Source organism: Hipposideros armiger, unplaced genomic scaffold, assembly GCF_001890085.2.
Source record: "Hipposideros armiger isolate ML-2016 unplaced genomic scaffold, ASM189008v1 scaffold_274, whole genome shotgun sequence".
In the NCBI taxonomy this organism is placed as follows: domain Eukaryota; kingdom Metazoa; phylum Chordata; class Mammalia; order Chiroptera; family Hipposideridae; genus Hipposideros; species Hipposideros armiger.
The window spans coordinates 564,847-579,757 of record NW_017731624.1 but is presented as its reverse complement, the minus strand read 5'-3'; the positions used below and the strand labels follow the sequence as shown (position 1 = coordinate 579,757).

At 41.9% G+C, this 14,911-nt stretch overlaps 1 protein-coding gene across 7 annotated transcripts in view; it reads right to left on the bottom strand.

The window, feature by feature from the left end:
• The window catches only part of AMOTL1 (angiomotin like 1), a 161,720-nt gene that overhangs the window by 40,136 nt on the left and 106,673 nt on the right, over nt 1-14,911 (bottom strand). For all 7 annotated transcript variants that reach the window (XM_019657152.1, XM_019657150.1, XM_019657153.1 and 4 more), the window contains 2 exons: nt 11,022-11,166; nt 9,748-9,837 (listed from right to left, as the gene is read on the bottom strand). In XM_019657152.1, the coding sequence (XP_019512697.1) occupies nt 9,748-9,837; nt 11,022-11,166 (235 nt within the window). The remainder of the gene's footprint in view (nt 1-9,747; nt 9,838-11,021; nt 11,167-14,911) is intronic.

The following is a 14,911-nucleotide window of genomic DNA, read 5'->3' as shown; positions in this document are numbered from 1 at the left end:
CTTAAAAAAAAAAAAAAAAAAAAAAAGAAGGGAGATGTCAACAGATGTCTCCTGGATGGGAGAACCTGCACATACAAGAATACTCCGGGGTGGGAGGCATTAGTTCTATATGAAGTCCTGACCACATTCTGCCTTGTATTCCAGGTCTAATGGCTGATGAATGTGTGTCTCATCCTTCCTAATGGGCTTACTTCATAGTGTGTCTAAACCCTTCTATCTCTGTAGGATTTTAAGAATCTAAGCAAGCAGAAGTATTTCATATGTGAAGAGATACTACAAGTTTAGGAAACAGCTTATTGAATAAGAGCATGCTATTGATACATGTTCAAATTCAAACTCAATCTTTAAAATAAAATTTTTAAATGATAGTTTTCAGATACTTATCATTGGAAAGAAACAAAGCCTAACTACAAAATCTTTTATTGATCTAATGGAGGAAAACAATACATTTTGGTCTTCACATACTTATTATATTTTTGTTATTTTATATAATTTACCTATTGCTTGTTAGTATCCAGGTCCCAAAGTGAGTGTGTAGCACCAAAAGTAAAATACCTTAGGTATGGTTCATTAAAATATTTGAATACCAGCCTAAGCTCATATAAATATAATTTTCTCTAATCTAGTCATTCTTCCTATTGCATTTTAATTCCAGAAACTGTACTTACTTTTTAGGTATAATTCATAGTATTTTTTTTAACCTACCTAAGTTTATTACACATGTAACTTGCAAACTTGCTTGACTAAATATACACCACTTCATCCAGCTCAGCTTTCACATATACTGTTTGACCTTCACTTTATTTTTTACCTGAAATAAAAATGTACTGCTACTTCTATATCATTGCCAACAGCCTAATAGCAAATTAGGCAATGAATTAATGGTGCCACACAAATATGGGATGCACAGGGCATTTGGTTTTGACTATATACATATTCGTGAATTATAAGCCAAACCTAAAGACTCATGTTCTATAACCACCACAGAATGGAAGTCCTTTTCCTGCTTACTTTTAATATAAAAAGATGAACAACAGACACTTCTATTTCTAGGTATGACAAGGTAAGACCCTATTAGATGATTTGGCTCCCTGTGCAGAAAGCAACCATAAAACCTGGATATAATGCAAAGAGCACTGATCTGAAGGTAGTGCAGGTGAGCTTGGGCAGACGGTGGTGGGGCGTGCCAGCCCACCTGAGAGGAAAGACGAGCTCTACAGGCTCTGCACATGCTAAATTTTCACTGAGGTGGCTGTTACATTTTATGTAACAGTGTGTACATTTTATTGTATGTATTGTTTACATTGTATACATATATACTGTAAATATAGGTATGAAAATTATCTTAGGTATTTACACCTAAATACATACCTAGATATTTATAGGTATATATTATTATACACCTATGTCTGTCTTTTAATGAAGGCATTATTACAATGTACATATAAAACTATGTTTTCAAAATGGGCCTTTTGAATGGCAAATATGGCTTAACACCAAAACCTGGCCCAAAGATAGACGTTTATCCTGAGGAAATTGTTATATGTGGGGAAAGAAGTGGTTCCTTCTAGGACTGATCAGGGAGAAAGGCATGTGTTTTTTGCAATTATATTTTCTCCCTTCCTTTGACTCCTGCAACCCCTCCCATTGTCATTTTTGTAACTTGCTTTGAATGGATCCTTTTTTTTCCCCTCTTCTTTCTACCAAACCACAGTCTTTGTAAGCAAAAAGAAAATTAGGAGCAGATGCAAGCTTATTTTTAATGGTCTAAGACCAAATTTTCTGGACTTAAAACAAACACTTTGTCCCCTCAAAGTTCTCGGATTCCATTAAGATACAGCTGTATGTATGCTCTCACTACAATTCGCGAACCAAAAATAGTTTCAAAAACTAACTGTAAGAAACGATACCACAGTTACTCATTGCATTTTGCTTACTTTTTATTTTTATCATCCAGAGAACAAAAGGTTTAATTTCATAGACATTTTGAGAAAACTTTTTTTTTAATACTCTACGCTCTATTCTGGTTTCAACATTTTGTTGTTGTTGTTTGGTTTTACATCTGAAGAGATATATGGGATTATTAAACAAGGCCTTTTATTATAATTGGTTCTGGTTCAAAAATAGATGTAGACATCAGAAGCACAGATGTGAATTCCGGTAGCTGGAACACACTTGAGAAGACCTAGATAATTATTAAGTCACAGTACTGGGCTAAATAAATTGCAACCAAAGAAGACATCTAGTACAAGAATTATTTATGTTCACTTACTATCCCACATTCTTCTTGGGGTAGAAATGTGAAATCTCTCATCACCCGCAGAGCCAACAGAGATGAGTTTTAGAGAAGGGGAAGGGAAAAATAAGAAAAAGGAGGTCCCAATTCTCACTGTGGTTTAGCCACTGCACATCTGGTGGGGCCTTGAGCAAACCATTTCATTGTTCTTGGTTGCAGTTTCTTCGTTAGTGAAGCATGGAGGCCACGCTACATGAGCTCTATGATACTGGGAGTCCAACGCTGTCACCTCTCAGGTTATCACCTCTCTCCACCTCCCGGTGTACAGGAAGTGCCTTCTGAACAGCTGCTCAGTATGCGTTTAGGCTCTAGTCAGAATGCCCTGGGTTCAGACCCTGTCTGCTCCACTCACCAGCTTTTATGACCTCGGACAAGTTCCTTAGCCTGCCTGTGCCTCAGTGTCCTCATCTGTTAAGTACGTGCAGAGCCTACCTCACAGGGTTGTTTGGAAGATTAAGGAGACAATGCTCCCATAGAGGCTACCACAGTGCTTGGCTCACAGTAAGTGCTCAATTAGTGTTGGCAGCCATTACTGTTGTAAAATGGCCACATCCAGGCTGGCCTGAACCAGAACCTGAAGGGGAGCAAACCTGCAACTTCACCTGAGGATAAACTTAACCATCAGATCAAAAGCCTCTGGAGACGCTGTCACTCACAGCAGCAATCAGGTGGCCACTTAATGAGCTCCAGTTCAGAGGACACATGCATTGCTGGTGACCAGACTTGGGGCCTTTAAGGTCCTCTCCAACCCTGAGATCTAAGATCTGCAGCCCTCATCTCACATGAGCATGCCTATGGTCGGATTTACGGCACTGCTGGGATAGAGGCACCCCTCACACCTCACTATCCGGGCAGTTAACTACCATGGCTAACCACAGGGCTTCTCCTGCTCAAGCCTATCTCCACCATGAGCTCATTTTAGATCCTGAATGGGTAACAAAGATTTGTGACTCCATTAGTAAGTGTCTGTTTATCTAAAATGAAAATAACCATGCTCACCTGATTAGGGCTTAAGTAAAAGATGACTGTGAAACTCTCCCAGGAAGGAAAATATTAATTACATCTTGATTTATAAATTAAGGCAATTTACAAAATAAGATCTAGGGACTACTTCTGAAGTTCTTTATTTTCAATTCCCCTTTTTTCTTCCCTTCCATGACTACTGCCTGGCACAGAGGTCAGCACACCATGGCCCGCGGGCCACATCCAGCCCACAGCCTGATTCTGTAAATAAAGGTTCACTGGAACCCAGTCGCTCCCATTTGTGTGCAGGTCATCTACGTTGGCTTTGGACTACAGGGACAGAGTTTAGTCACGGCTCTTTACAGAAGAATTTTGCGGACTCGTGTCCTAGGACAATTAGTTCACAGGAGGTAGCCAATAACTGTCTGCTTGAATAAATGATCATCATTTCATTCAACACCCAACAAATACTTATGAAGTGCCTCTAAGTGTCAGGTGGTGAGGATGACAGACAGGGCCCCTGCCCTCATGGTGCATACAGTTTAGTAAGGAAAGACAAAACATGATCATCAAACAGTTACAAATGGGTGTTTAAAAAGGAAAAAGTATAGGATGTTGGGGGATTATATACTAGGAAGACCTGAGCCTATCTCAAGACTGCCCTGAGCAACTGCCATTCCATTTGAGCTAAATGTGGATTTCCCGATTCTGAAATGTCAGGGAAAGGTAGGGCTCCTTGATGCCACATGAAATGCAAATGGATTCTAGTATGTTTTTCAGCCTGTGCTTACTCCGTCCGTCCATCCATCTATCCATCCATCCATCCATCCATCCATCCATCCATCCATCCATCCGGCTGTGTAGTGCAAGGAACATGGACTGTAATAAAGTTTAACACACTCAACTTTTCGGTCTCCAAACAGGAACACCAAGCACATAAATAAATCATAAACCATGTTCACTTGCTAGAGAGCAGACATCAACACATAATGAGGAGACAGTTCTTCAATCAGCTCTGGTTCTTTAAGCACAGAAAATCAGCCTCAATTGAGTAATGCTAATTTTCACACTTGGGGAGAAGATTTGATTGAACAGAAACAGATGCCCACAGCTTGGGTGCACTTCTGGTTGTCACATAGGTTTGAAGTTTCTCAGTGCTGCCTGTCAAGATTGGTCAAGTGACTTAAGCGCTCACATGCTCTGCTTCCCAAATCCAGCAAGGCTCGGTGAGCCACGCAGGCACTCTGTGGGAACATGGACCATTCCCTCACCCTGAGAACCTGCAGGTCCTTCCAGGGAAGGTGTGTGCTAAAATAGATGGAGGAAGGCAGGAAGAAGTGTTCTTGAATACATGTATTTTATGAAGTCTTCTTCACACTTCCTATCACTGGTGATTCCTGAGAGCTCTGTTGGCTGAATTAGGGGATTTATTCCTGTTTCTTTGGAGGAAAAAGAGGTATAGGGAGATTAGGTATCTAACGTCAGAATCACTGAGCACGCTGGTGAGAGTCCAGGAATTAGAAGCAGCAGCAACTGATCCAAAAGTATTTGTTTGAGGCCGTGCCGACAAAACCTTATATTTTTAGAATTGCACAGTCTAACTAAATGTAGGATTTTATCTTTAAAGAGAATCAGTTAGTTTAGGGCAAGAAAAATTTCTTGATTTAAATGATGCCACCTTGGCAGGTTTCATGGGCAATTTCATGCCCTTTGCCCAGGCGCTGGCTTGTGGTGTTTGGCACGGTCTATGGATTGGTCAGTGTGAGCATCTGGCCAATTGCTACAAAAACCTTTACATACCACAGCCAACTGTCACCTCCAACATACCTATATCAGAGTAAAAGAGAAGAAGTCAAGGGAACCAAAAATCAACTATATGCAAATTATACCAGTTTTCATGAAAAATACTACTGTTTCTAATAGTGAAAGATTCCCTTTACCTGGCTAGGCTCCTACCTGGGGGGGGGGGGGGGGGAAAGGATGGAGGGAACAAGGAAGGAAAAAAACAATTCAAGCATTATTAAGTTGCTTCTATTCTGATAGTATTTCTTTTAATAATTTTGCCTATGTCTTGAAATAACTGCGGATAATCTGGGGTCTCTCCCAACATGACTGGGAGACACTGAGCTAAAAGGACGTTTTAATACTGATGCTGCATGAGGAGAATTTCAAGTCTATGGTTACAAGGAATTTCTACTTTTATTCATTCCCTCAGTAAACACCTATTGCGTGCTAGTACATAAGGATTCAAGGGGTTTTGGTGAGGGCTGGGGACGGATATTGGTAAAGAACGCCTATCATTCTCCCATCTAGTGGGGGAGATCCACGCAAATAAATGGTGCCCACACAGAATATAGCCAGAGGAAGCGCCGAGGAGGAGCTTGGCAGAGTTGGGAGGCGCTGCACGTGCTGGCAGGCCCAGAGGAGGTAGACCAGTCAGTGTGCCCCTATGTGCCCACACCTAACATGTCCTTCCTAACGAAGCCTGACAGGAACCCACAACATGATGCAATGAAACTCAGTAAGGATTCAGAATCATCTCATTATGCTGCATGTGAGCCAACAGAATTCATGTCTATGTCATTGTAATTTCTGCTTTGTGTTTCACACAAACCCTTATAGGAAATACAGAAGCCAAAACAATTTTCTTTTAGGAAATTATTTTAGTCTCTTTTACATTCTATAAGAGAAAATCAAAGTGCCTAAAATAAGATTCAAGGGTAAGAGGATGATTACAAGACACACTGAAAATGGTAAATGACTATTATTTTTAAAACAGGGTGGTCCTACACATCATTTTAGCCAATTTTTAAAACCGTGGGAATTACAAGGGAAATCAAATCCATATACTCATTGATATCCATTACTCATCAATTTAAATGAATAACTGAATGCTTAAAAAAATCTTTTTTTCTTAGAGAGAGATACCATTTAATGGCCAGAATCTAACGCACATAGACCTTTAAGTTTAACCTGATATGTTTGAACCCTCAGGGTCTAAAGAACCCAGAGGGGTGGAGATACGTTCTTGGGCATCCCAGAACATAACTTGGTTTTACCCTGGAATAACACGAGCTAATCTGCTCCCACTCTGCCCAACAACGTAATCAAGATCACCTCTACCCACCTAGTAGCTTCACCACATCTAATATTTTATTGTTGGCTTCCTGGCCTAATTATGATGGAAATTCTGCAGGGCTATCAGTTTTCAGAAAGAAACGATTAAAAAGTTTCACTTACTGGGAGGACAGAGCTAAGAATGATAATGGTCTAACCCAGGGCTCTGCCTTTGGTAGAACGTGGCCTAACTGCTGTGTGTGTGTGTGTGTACGTTCATGCATGTGCATGTGTGTGTCTGTGTGTGTGCATGTGCATGACAAATGGATAGAAAAACCAGAAATTTCAGTAAGTTAAAAAAGGACAAAAAAGCCCAAGTGTCACACAGCCAGACCCAACAGGAATTGGCTAGATGTCCTGTTTTTCAGGAGCAATGTGGCTACAAAAACATTTGAAAAAATAAACAAGCAAAACCAGAAAAAACAAACAAACAAAATTCCCAATTCCTCCAATGAGAACAACACAACACCGTGATGTGATAAAGAAAACAATTCCTCACAGTCCTCAAAGTCTTAGGCACTTAATTCAGTGAGGTTTTTAATACAGGCCGATCTCATGACTGAGAAAAGGACAATAGTCACCCTGTTTATTGTTATCTCAATCTGCAGAGCTAAGTGGCACTGCCCAGGCAGTCCCACCAGGGTCTTCATCAGGCTCCAACTAAAGAGCAGAGTTCAGTCTTTAAAGGAAACCTACCCTGGGCAGCAGGGACATTTAGGAATGAGGCCAGGAAGGACCTAGCCCTTCCATTAAGGGAGAGGGCTTTACAGAAGGCCTCCTCACAGCTCATGCTGCAAGAGTGCCTCTGGTGTTCTTGGACCTGGGCTCCTGGTTTCCACATGAGCACCTAGCAAAACAGTCAGGCATGTTATTCTCTACTTTTCCCTTCCTTCTAACTTCCACTGGTCAAGGGGACTGTCGGGGGCTTCCCAGCTGAGCCTTAGCTCCTTGGTAGGCATTATCCAGAGAAATCACTACTATCAGCTACGCAGTCTTGCCTTTCACTCAGCCAAATGCTAGAATCTCAAAAGACTCATTTGCAAAAGATGGCTCCTCTTGAGTATGCAATGCTTAGAATTATGATTACTAGGCAGTTGAAAAGTGTTCTAATAGTCGAGTTTCCAAAGAATACACAGAGAATGAAACACATTAGTAACTAGGAAGAGAGGTAGTAATTCATGCCTGCCATTCTGTACCCACACGCTGAAATGAAAGCCTGACAGCACGGCCCACCGACAGCCTTCTGGGTATGTCTGCACCTTCTGTTATACCTGCCCCTTAGCTATGGGCTATGGCGCGAGACGACTCAACACGCTCAAACTTGAACTCCTTATCTAATCCCAACCTGCTCTTCCTGCTTTTTATTGGTAAAGGGTGACCATCCATCTATCAATAGTTGCCCTCACACTCCTTTCTCTTTCACTGTCATTATTCAATTGGTCACCAAGTCCTAATTTGCCACTTGCTTATCTGTCCCCTACTCTCCATTACTACTTCTGTCTTAGTTCAGGACCTCTACCTCTCTTGCCCAGATATTAAAATATCTGTTAACCAGTCTCCTTGCCTCCAGGTTAGTCCCTCATGAATCTCTCTTCTACTGTGCTTCCTTAACTAGCTTCTAAAATATAAGTCTTGCAAACAATGAAATCATAAACATATTTCAAAGAAAACATAGGTGAATGCTTTTATAATCCTGGAGTGGGGAAAAGCATTTCTAAACATGACATAAAATCTAAAAAGGCATAAATATAGTTACTTTAAAAAATCTCCTGCAAAATAAAATAACGACATAATCAAAGGAAAAAAAAAAACATCTCAAGTCCATCTTTTTTGGCCGCACCAGGAGAGGATAAGCTAATGCAAATAATTATAAAGCGTGATGAAGGCACAAAGCGCCCTGTAAACACTAGGTATTGAAAAATGTCACCGTTAGCAAAACTGCTTCAAATTATCTGCCTAGATTCAATCATACCGCATGTCAACACCGAGATACCTATGAGCAGCTGAAAAATGCCTCTGGACTCTCTTATTTATGCCTTTGGAACACAGCGGAGCGTGTTTGCACAGAACAAATGATTGCCTGTAAAGCTGGAAGGGCCTTTTTGCCTTAATTATTGATGCTTTAGCTTTGAGCCAGAAGGTTAATGTCTTCAGGAACATTTCTGAACTCACACAACACCGAACCCTATTACTCCATCAGCACAGCCTGGGCTAGGAGGCTAGAACAAATGCCTATCAGCTGAAACTAATCAGCTTTCCTAGTTTGACCTGAACTAAGAGACAAAATAACATCCCCTGACAAGAAGGCAGATCATCAGCAGTAACACTGCTGACATAACTGCCACGAAGATACTTACTCTACCTAGGCATATGATCATCCAAAATCCTAAATGCAAATAGTACAGATGACTCACGCATCAAACAAAAGCTCAGATGAGATGGTAAATCTACTGCGCCCATAAGAAGAGATAAGTTCTGTTAGGAAAGTAAATAATTTAAGATGCTGATATAGCCTTTTAAGTGAATCTGGCGCACAGGCCAATTCACCTACTGAAAGACTACACAGGATCCAAGGCAAGAGCCCTAGACAGCGCTAATGTCCACTCGCCAAAACAGAATTTAAACCATGAAACTGAGACTAATAACTGGAGTGCAATCATGAGTAAATTTGGGGGAAACAAAGGAGCTTCACCCAGGTCAAACAGTATTGGAAATTAAAATTTTAAGCAATTATTTCCCAGCCCTGAAAAGATAAGGCTGTACTGAGGGACCCAAGCATCAGAATACCACCAATATACAATGAATGGCCAGTATCTGGCTTTTTGTTGTTCAAATTATCTTTTAATTTGTGAGCAGTTAACTCACCATGTTGTTGAGAATTATGATATAGAAATGAATTCAATTTTTTAAACAGCTTTTAAAAAAGACAGTTGGATTTTTACATTTATGACTTGCACAACGAATTTTCAGAAATTCAAACCTTGGCCAATGGTTCCTCAAAACCCATTTGATTCTATCATTTGCCTTTGGTGAAATTAATACAATATTCTCACAATAAATCTAGAGTCACAGGAAGCCACTCTTCATTTTATTCCTGGCTGAAATGGGCTTTTGGAAACAAACATCATGTACGGAGATATGTGATCTTTTAGGTGACCCAGGTCAGAAGGTCAAAATAAACATTACTGAAAGAATACGGATCAACTTTGGCTTTGTCTCTGGCAGACCTAGGAGGCCTAATAGCTTATATGGTAAATTAAAAACCAAAAAGCACACAGTACAAAGCCTACTTAAAATGAACACGATTCTTTTCCTAGGCCCCCAGTTTTTAAAAATACCAGCTCTGGGACGGATGAACATGGGAGACTCACTCTGGGAAGCATAAAGGCCCTCCACAGCTCTGTCGTCGTGCCCGTCGTACTCCCTGCTGGACAGCTGCCTGTTGGCAGTCTCCAGTCGATCTGTGCACAAAGAGGAAAAGATTACGAAGAAATGCATATGGATGTAAGTCATCATCAAGCGAGAAAGGACCTGGGAGCCAAGAGGAGGGTAAAGGGATATTTAGGCAGGAGCCCAAAACTGAACAACTTTTGGGGAAGAACAATACCTTCCAAAATATCACAAGAAAAGTCCTCAGATGCCACACTGTGCCTTTATGCAAGCGAATGCCAAGGCATGTACCAGCAGGAGGCAGCTAAGAACAGGTTCTGAGAAAAACACACTTTGCTGCCTGAGAGCTCAGCAAACCTCTGATCTGAAGTCCCAGCAAAGGGTTTGAGTGTCTTTGGCCTCAGACCCAGTCCTAGCCTAACCATCGTCATCAGCCCTCTGTTTTAGCCAGGGACTGCTATCTGTATCTTGGGATCCAAAAAATTAAAAACTATAATTAAATTTTTAAAAAAAGGTCAAAATGACCTAATCGATGAAGATTTTATAATAGTTCTATGTTTGCTTAAACCACTTGATAAATCTTCATTTATCTGATTAGCTAATTCAGCTTAACAAGTCTTTATAAAAGCATATGAAAGTACAAGACAAAAGGGTTGGCAGTAACAGAAAAGGTAGGATCTAATTACTGGAGACTACCAGTACATTGAGTATGTTGACCTATGAGGCTGACTGAAAGTGCAGTTAAATTTTGTGGGTTAAATCATTCTGCATGTTGGAAGTTGCCAGGACCCTGCAGGAGGTGGCTCCTAGTTTTCAGGGAATCTATCTAGTCTTTTCACAACTGTGGGCCTTTATGTTTCCCCAAGAAGGAAGTATGTCTAGCTTTGTCTTCTATACTATACCTAGCAAGCGATAAGTGTTGGCTTTCAAAGAATGCTACCAAATGACTTGGCTTGATGTGGGAAGGGCTGTGCACCTAACACCGGTCTTTTCAAACATTCTCATTCACAGAGTCACGAGTCACACTGTTAAGTACTTTTAAAACGAAAGGGAGCTACACACATACGCCCTCGCTTCTCACAGAGGTTGTCACTTCTCAGGCTCAGTGCAGGAAAGAACAAGCCTGCTCCTTGAGCACCCTTTCCCCAGGTGGTTGGAATTTATAAGGTTATCTAACACCATGCGGACCTGATGTCAGGCAGTTAGCTACACGGGCAGTCTGGGGTAGAGAGAGCATGCATGGAACCTGACATGCCTCGGAGGTCTCTGTTGAAATCATGAAGTCTTCGAATCTCGCCCTCCAGTTTGTTTCTCATAGCCTTGTCCAGGGACTCTCGCTTGGTGGTAGACTTGACCAGACTCTCGTAGGCTTCTGAAATTCTCTGAAGTTCTTTTTCAAACTAAAAGAAAGAAATGGTATGAAAGTGGCCCTCTGACATTTATATTGGCACCTTAGTGACACTGACTCCTTGACATTCTAAGTGTGAAGGTTATATTTTCAATGCAGCCTTTTCTGCACCTTAAGTTTCATGTCTACCAAATCGTGTAATCAGTCCCCCCTACCTCCACCCCTCTCCTACGTCCCTCCATCTGCCATCTGTATGGAATTTTATAACTAGTATTATTATTCCTGGTTAACATAAGGGAAAATATTCAAGTGCAAAAACACTAAAGGACCATAACTAGAACCCCTATCTCCAGACTTCAAGCACAGTGCACTTCCAGAGACCTTACTACCCACCCCCAAAAGAACAAACACCCACTCGAGGAGATGCTTCTTTACGCATTCATACCCTCTTTTCTACAAAATTATCTCTATAAAGGACTAATGGACTTGTATATAATTGTAAACAAATGTACCACAGAAAACCTCTTTATATGAAGGAATTAAAAGATGTGGGACTAAAACCATTTTTTGTTTTTGGGTTTTTTTCTATTTTACTAAATCAAGAGCACTAACTGGGATAGCCTTTAATCTGTGGCATATATAAACCTATAACAAGTAGCTATAATCATAACAGGAGTCTAACATAATAGTGTATTTTTGAAGTAGGTATCAAAGTAGATAAATCCCACTTTATTGCTGTGTAACATAAAGGCAGGATAAAGGATAAAGAGTGTCTGCAAACATAGAAACCTGATGAACTGGGGCTAGAAGTTGGAATCAGAGGCAAAGTGGGCAAACTTGAGAACACTCGCGCCCCTCGCTGGGCACCAAGAGACCTGAACCATGTTTTAGATCTCCACCAAAACAGAACTATGTCACCGTGGGCCAGGAATCCCAATTGCCTGATCGCCCATTGTCCAGATCAGAAAGTTCCTGCTGAGACTCCTACAAATAAAACATACCCTAACAGGTATCTATTGTACACTTACTATTTGTCTGGGTGCCAAGGATACAGAAATTGGTCTAGAGTTGGCCTATATCCAGGCGCATACACTTCTATGATGCAATGTGAAAAAGGGTGTGGTATTATAGTGCTATTGACAGCCTAAAGATAAAGTAATTTTGCAGAGGCAAGAAGGAGCTTCCTTAACAAAGGTTTCACAGAAAATGCCATTTAAAATGAAGGATGGACAGGGACTTGCCAGGCAGAAAAGAAAACGCCAAACGGCCTTGGCATCCTAGGTAGAAGGTAGGGTATGAGCCAAGACAAAGCCATGAAAGCAAGTGTGTGTCTCTGACACGACAGGTAGCTCAGGGGATGAGAGCAAGGGCAAGTGGCAGGAGTTATGAATAAAAGGAAGGACTTTAAAAGTGAGGGAGAATTATGGGGGTGGGAGGGCCAGGGAGGACATACCACCATGTTAGCAGAAGGGCAGCATGATCTTACCTGAGGTTTTATAAAGATCAAACTAAAGGGTGGGGTTGGAGGGTGGGAGAGGGAAGACAAGGCAGGAGAAAAAAAAGTCCAGGTAAGAAGCTAATGGAAACAGTTCAATAACACATGACAACAGTGTCACTAGGACAACTGAAAGGACAAATTCCAAAGACACCGAAAAGTAGAATCAATAGGTCATAGTGACTGGTCTGGACAGTAAGGGAGAAAGAAATAAAAGAACATAGGCACTCATAGCTTAAAAGATGGAGTAATAAGGCTTAACCAAGATCCATGATTATCAAGAGAAATAGGTTTGCCCAAGAAAGGAAACCAGTTTGGTTTCGGAGATACTGTGGTCTGAGGAGCAAGGATTTCCAGTTAGCAGGTGGAGATACAGGTCTGATACAGGTGGAGATACACGTGAGGGGAGCAGCTGTGTCACTGAATACAGATGACAGGTGAAGTCATACATGGAGACCACTTAGGGAGATCAACAGGAGATTAGAGGGCCTAGGATGGGAGCATCAACACTGTGGGAGTCGGTGGGGCAGAAAAGCCAATGGGAGAAACTGAAGCCAGTGATGCCATAAGCCAGGAAGCCAAAAACTTAAAGGAGAGAGAATGTGGTCAGTGCCTCCAGAGGCTACCATGGAGCCAAGACACATGTGAGAAGAGGTCAATGAAAAGTCTGGAGAGCATCAGGGCTTCTGCTTAGTGGCAGCCAACCAGGGCAGAGCCGAGAACACCAAGGCTCCTGTCACTACCATGTTATTTTCTCCAAGCCCTCCTAACACCGGAGTTGGTTCTCCCATGGTCCCCTCATTTCAACAAGGCCTTTCTGTTCCTTGAAAAGAGATTATGAACTGTCAGTAATGAGGCAGTTTCAGAACAGCATGTCCAGGAACCTGTTCATACTTCTACCATCAGTTACATTCCTTCCTTTTAATTTTGTTTTCAAAGAGATGGCTCCAAAGCATACCACCATTTCTAGGCTAATTTCACCTAGAATAGGTGGCCTTTGTTTTCGGACGGGTGGGCATGCCACAAGGACAGTCCCTGCAAGACCATAGGACATCACCTGGTGGCTAGAAAGCTGAGAGGACCCTACAGCCTGAGATGCCCACCATCCGCCGTGAGAGAGAGCTTCAAGCCCAGGACGACTCGGAAGCCTTCCTCAACTGAGAAACTATGCCTGAGCTTGGACTCTCTCCTTTCATGAAAAGACCTTTCCTCTGCACACTATAAAAGAAAACTGCAGGATCCCTCTGACAGCGGAGTTTTACAATCTCAAACACTAAAACAATTAAGAATCGGGATGTGGTTATGTGCTGATAGCTACTAAGAGAGAAAGGACACAAGTCTTAGTTCAGAATGAGGTATTCCCTGTGAGAAATGACAGCTGTTACGATGGAGACAGATTAGTCTCCTTCAGTGGACAGAATGTTGACTAAATGTAGGACGTTAAAGAGATCAGATTTTGATTCAACATACGAATTTGCTAACTACATTTTCCAGGAGTGCATTATGCCCAGTCATGATGCTTCTTTTCTCTGGAAGCATCCAAGTAACAAAGGAATGACCTATATTCAGGGACATGAAGCTAGAATTCCTAAGGGGTGAGAAATTGGACTAGAATCATTTTAAGGATTTTAGGTCTAAAGCTCTATGATTTCTGATTGCACACTCCTGCCGAATGAGAACCACAGCCTCTTCTTATGCCCCATGTCCAAAGCATCTTAGATCCTTTCTTACTTTTGTTAAAGATGAAGAGAAGGTTGGACAGGCTGGCTTTGATATGAAAACCATGTGAGCCAGTTCAGAGTCTCAGTGTGATCACATGAAGAGAATACTGGGCTTGCCTTCATGGCTCCCACCCTCTATTCCAGCCCAGGTGTCAGGAAACCCGTAGTCCAGGCCATTCAGGACCCTGAGCTCACAGAGAAGCACTCACTGTCCCAGAAACAGAACTCGGAGCAGAGCGGAAAGCCCTTCCGCCAGGAGGCAAATGGGCAGGGAAGGGCCCTGAGAAAATCCCAGCCATTCCAAGCTCTAGATGACGGCTTTCTTCCCTAAGCACCTTCCTGTGCACAGCTCAGAGACCCAGAGGACCAAAGACAGGCCTGTTGTCCAAGCCACAGACTGCTCAATCAAAGCCACCACTGTTGCACTGGCAGAAAAAGAGGGTCTTCACTAAAGCAAGCCAGGGGAAACTACAAACGCCTTCAAACGCCTTTAAGCCCTTTCCCTTCAAATGTCCGTCTATGCCCTGATGACTTCTGAGGCCAACCCACTCAATAGCCCAGTCTGGTCCTGCTGGAAACTC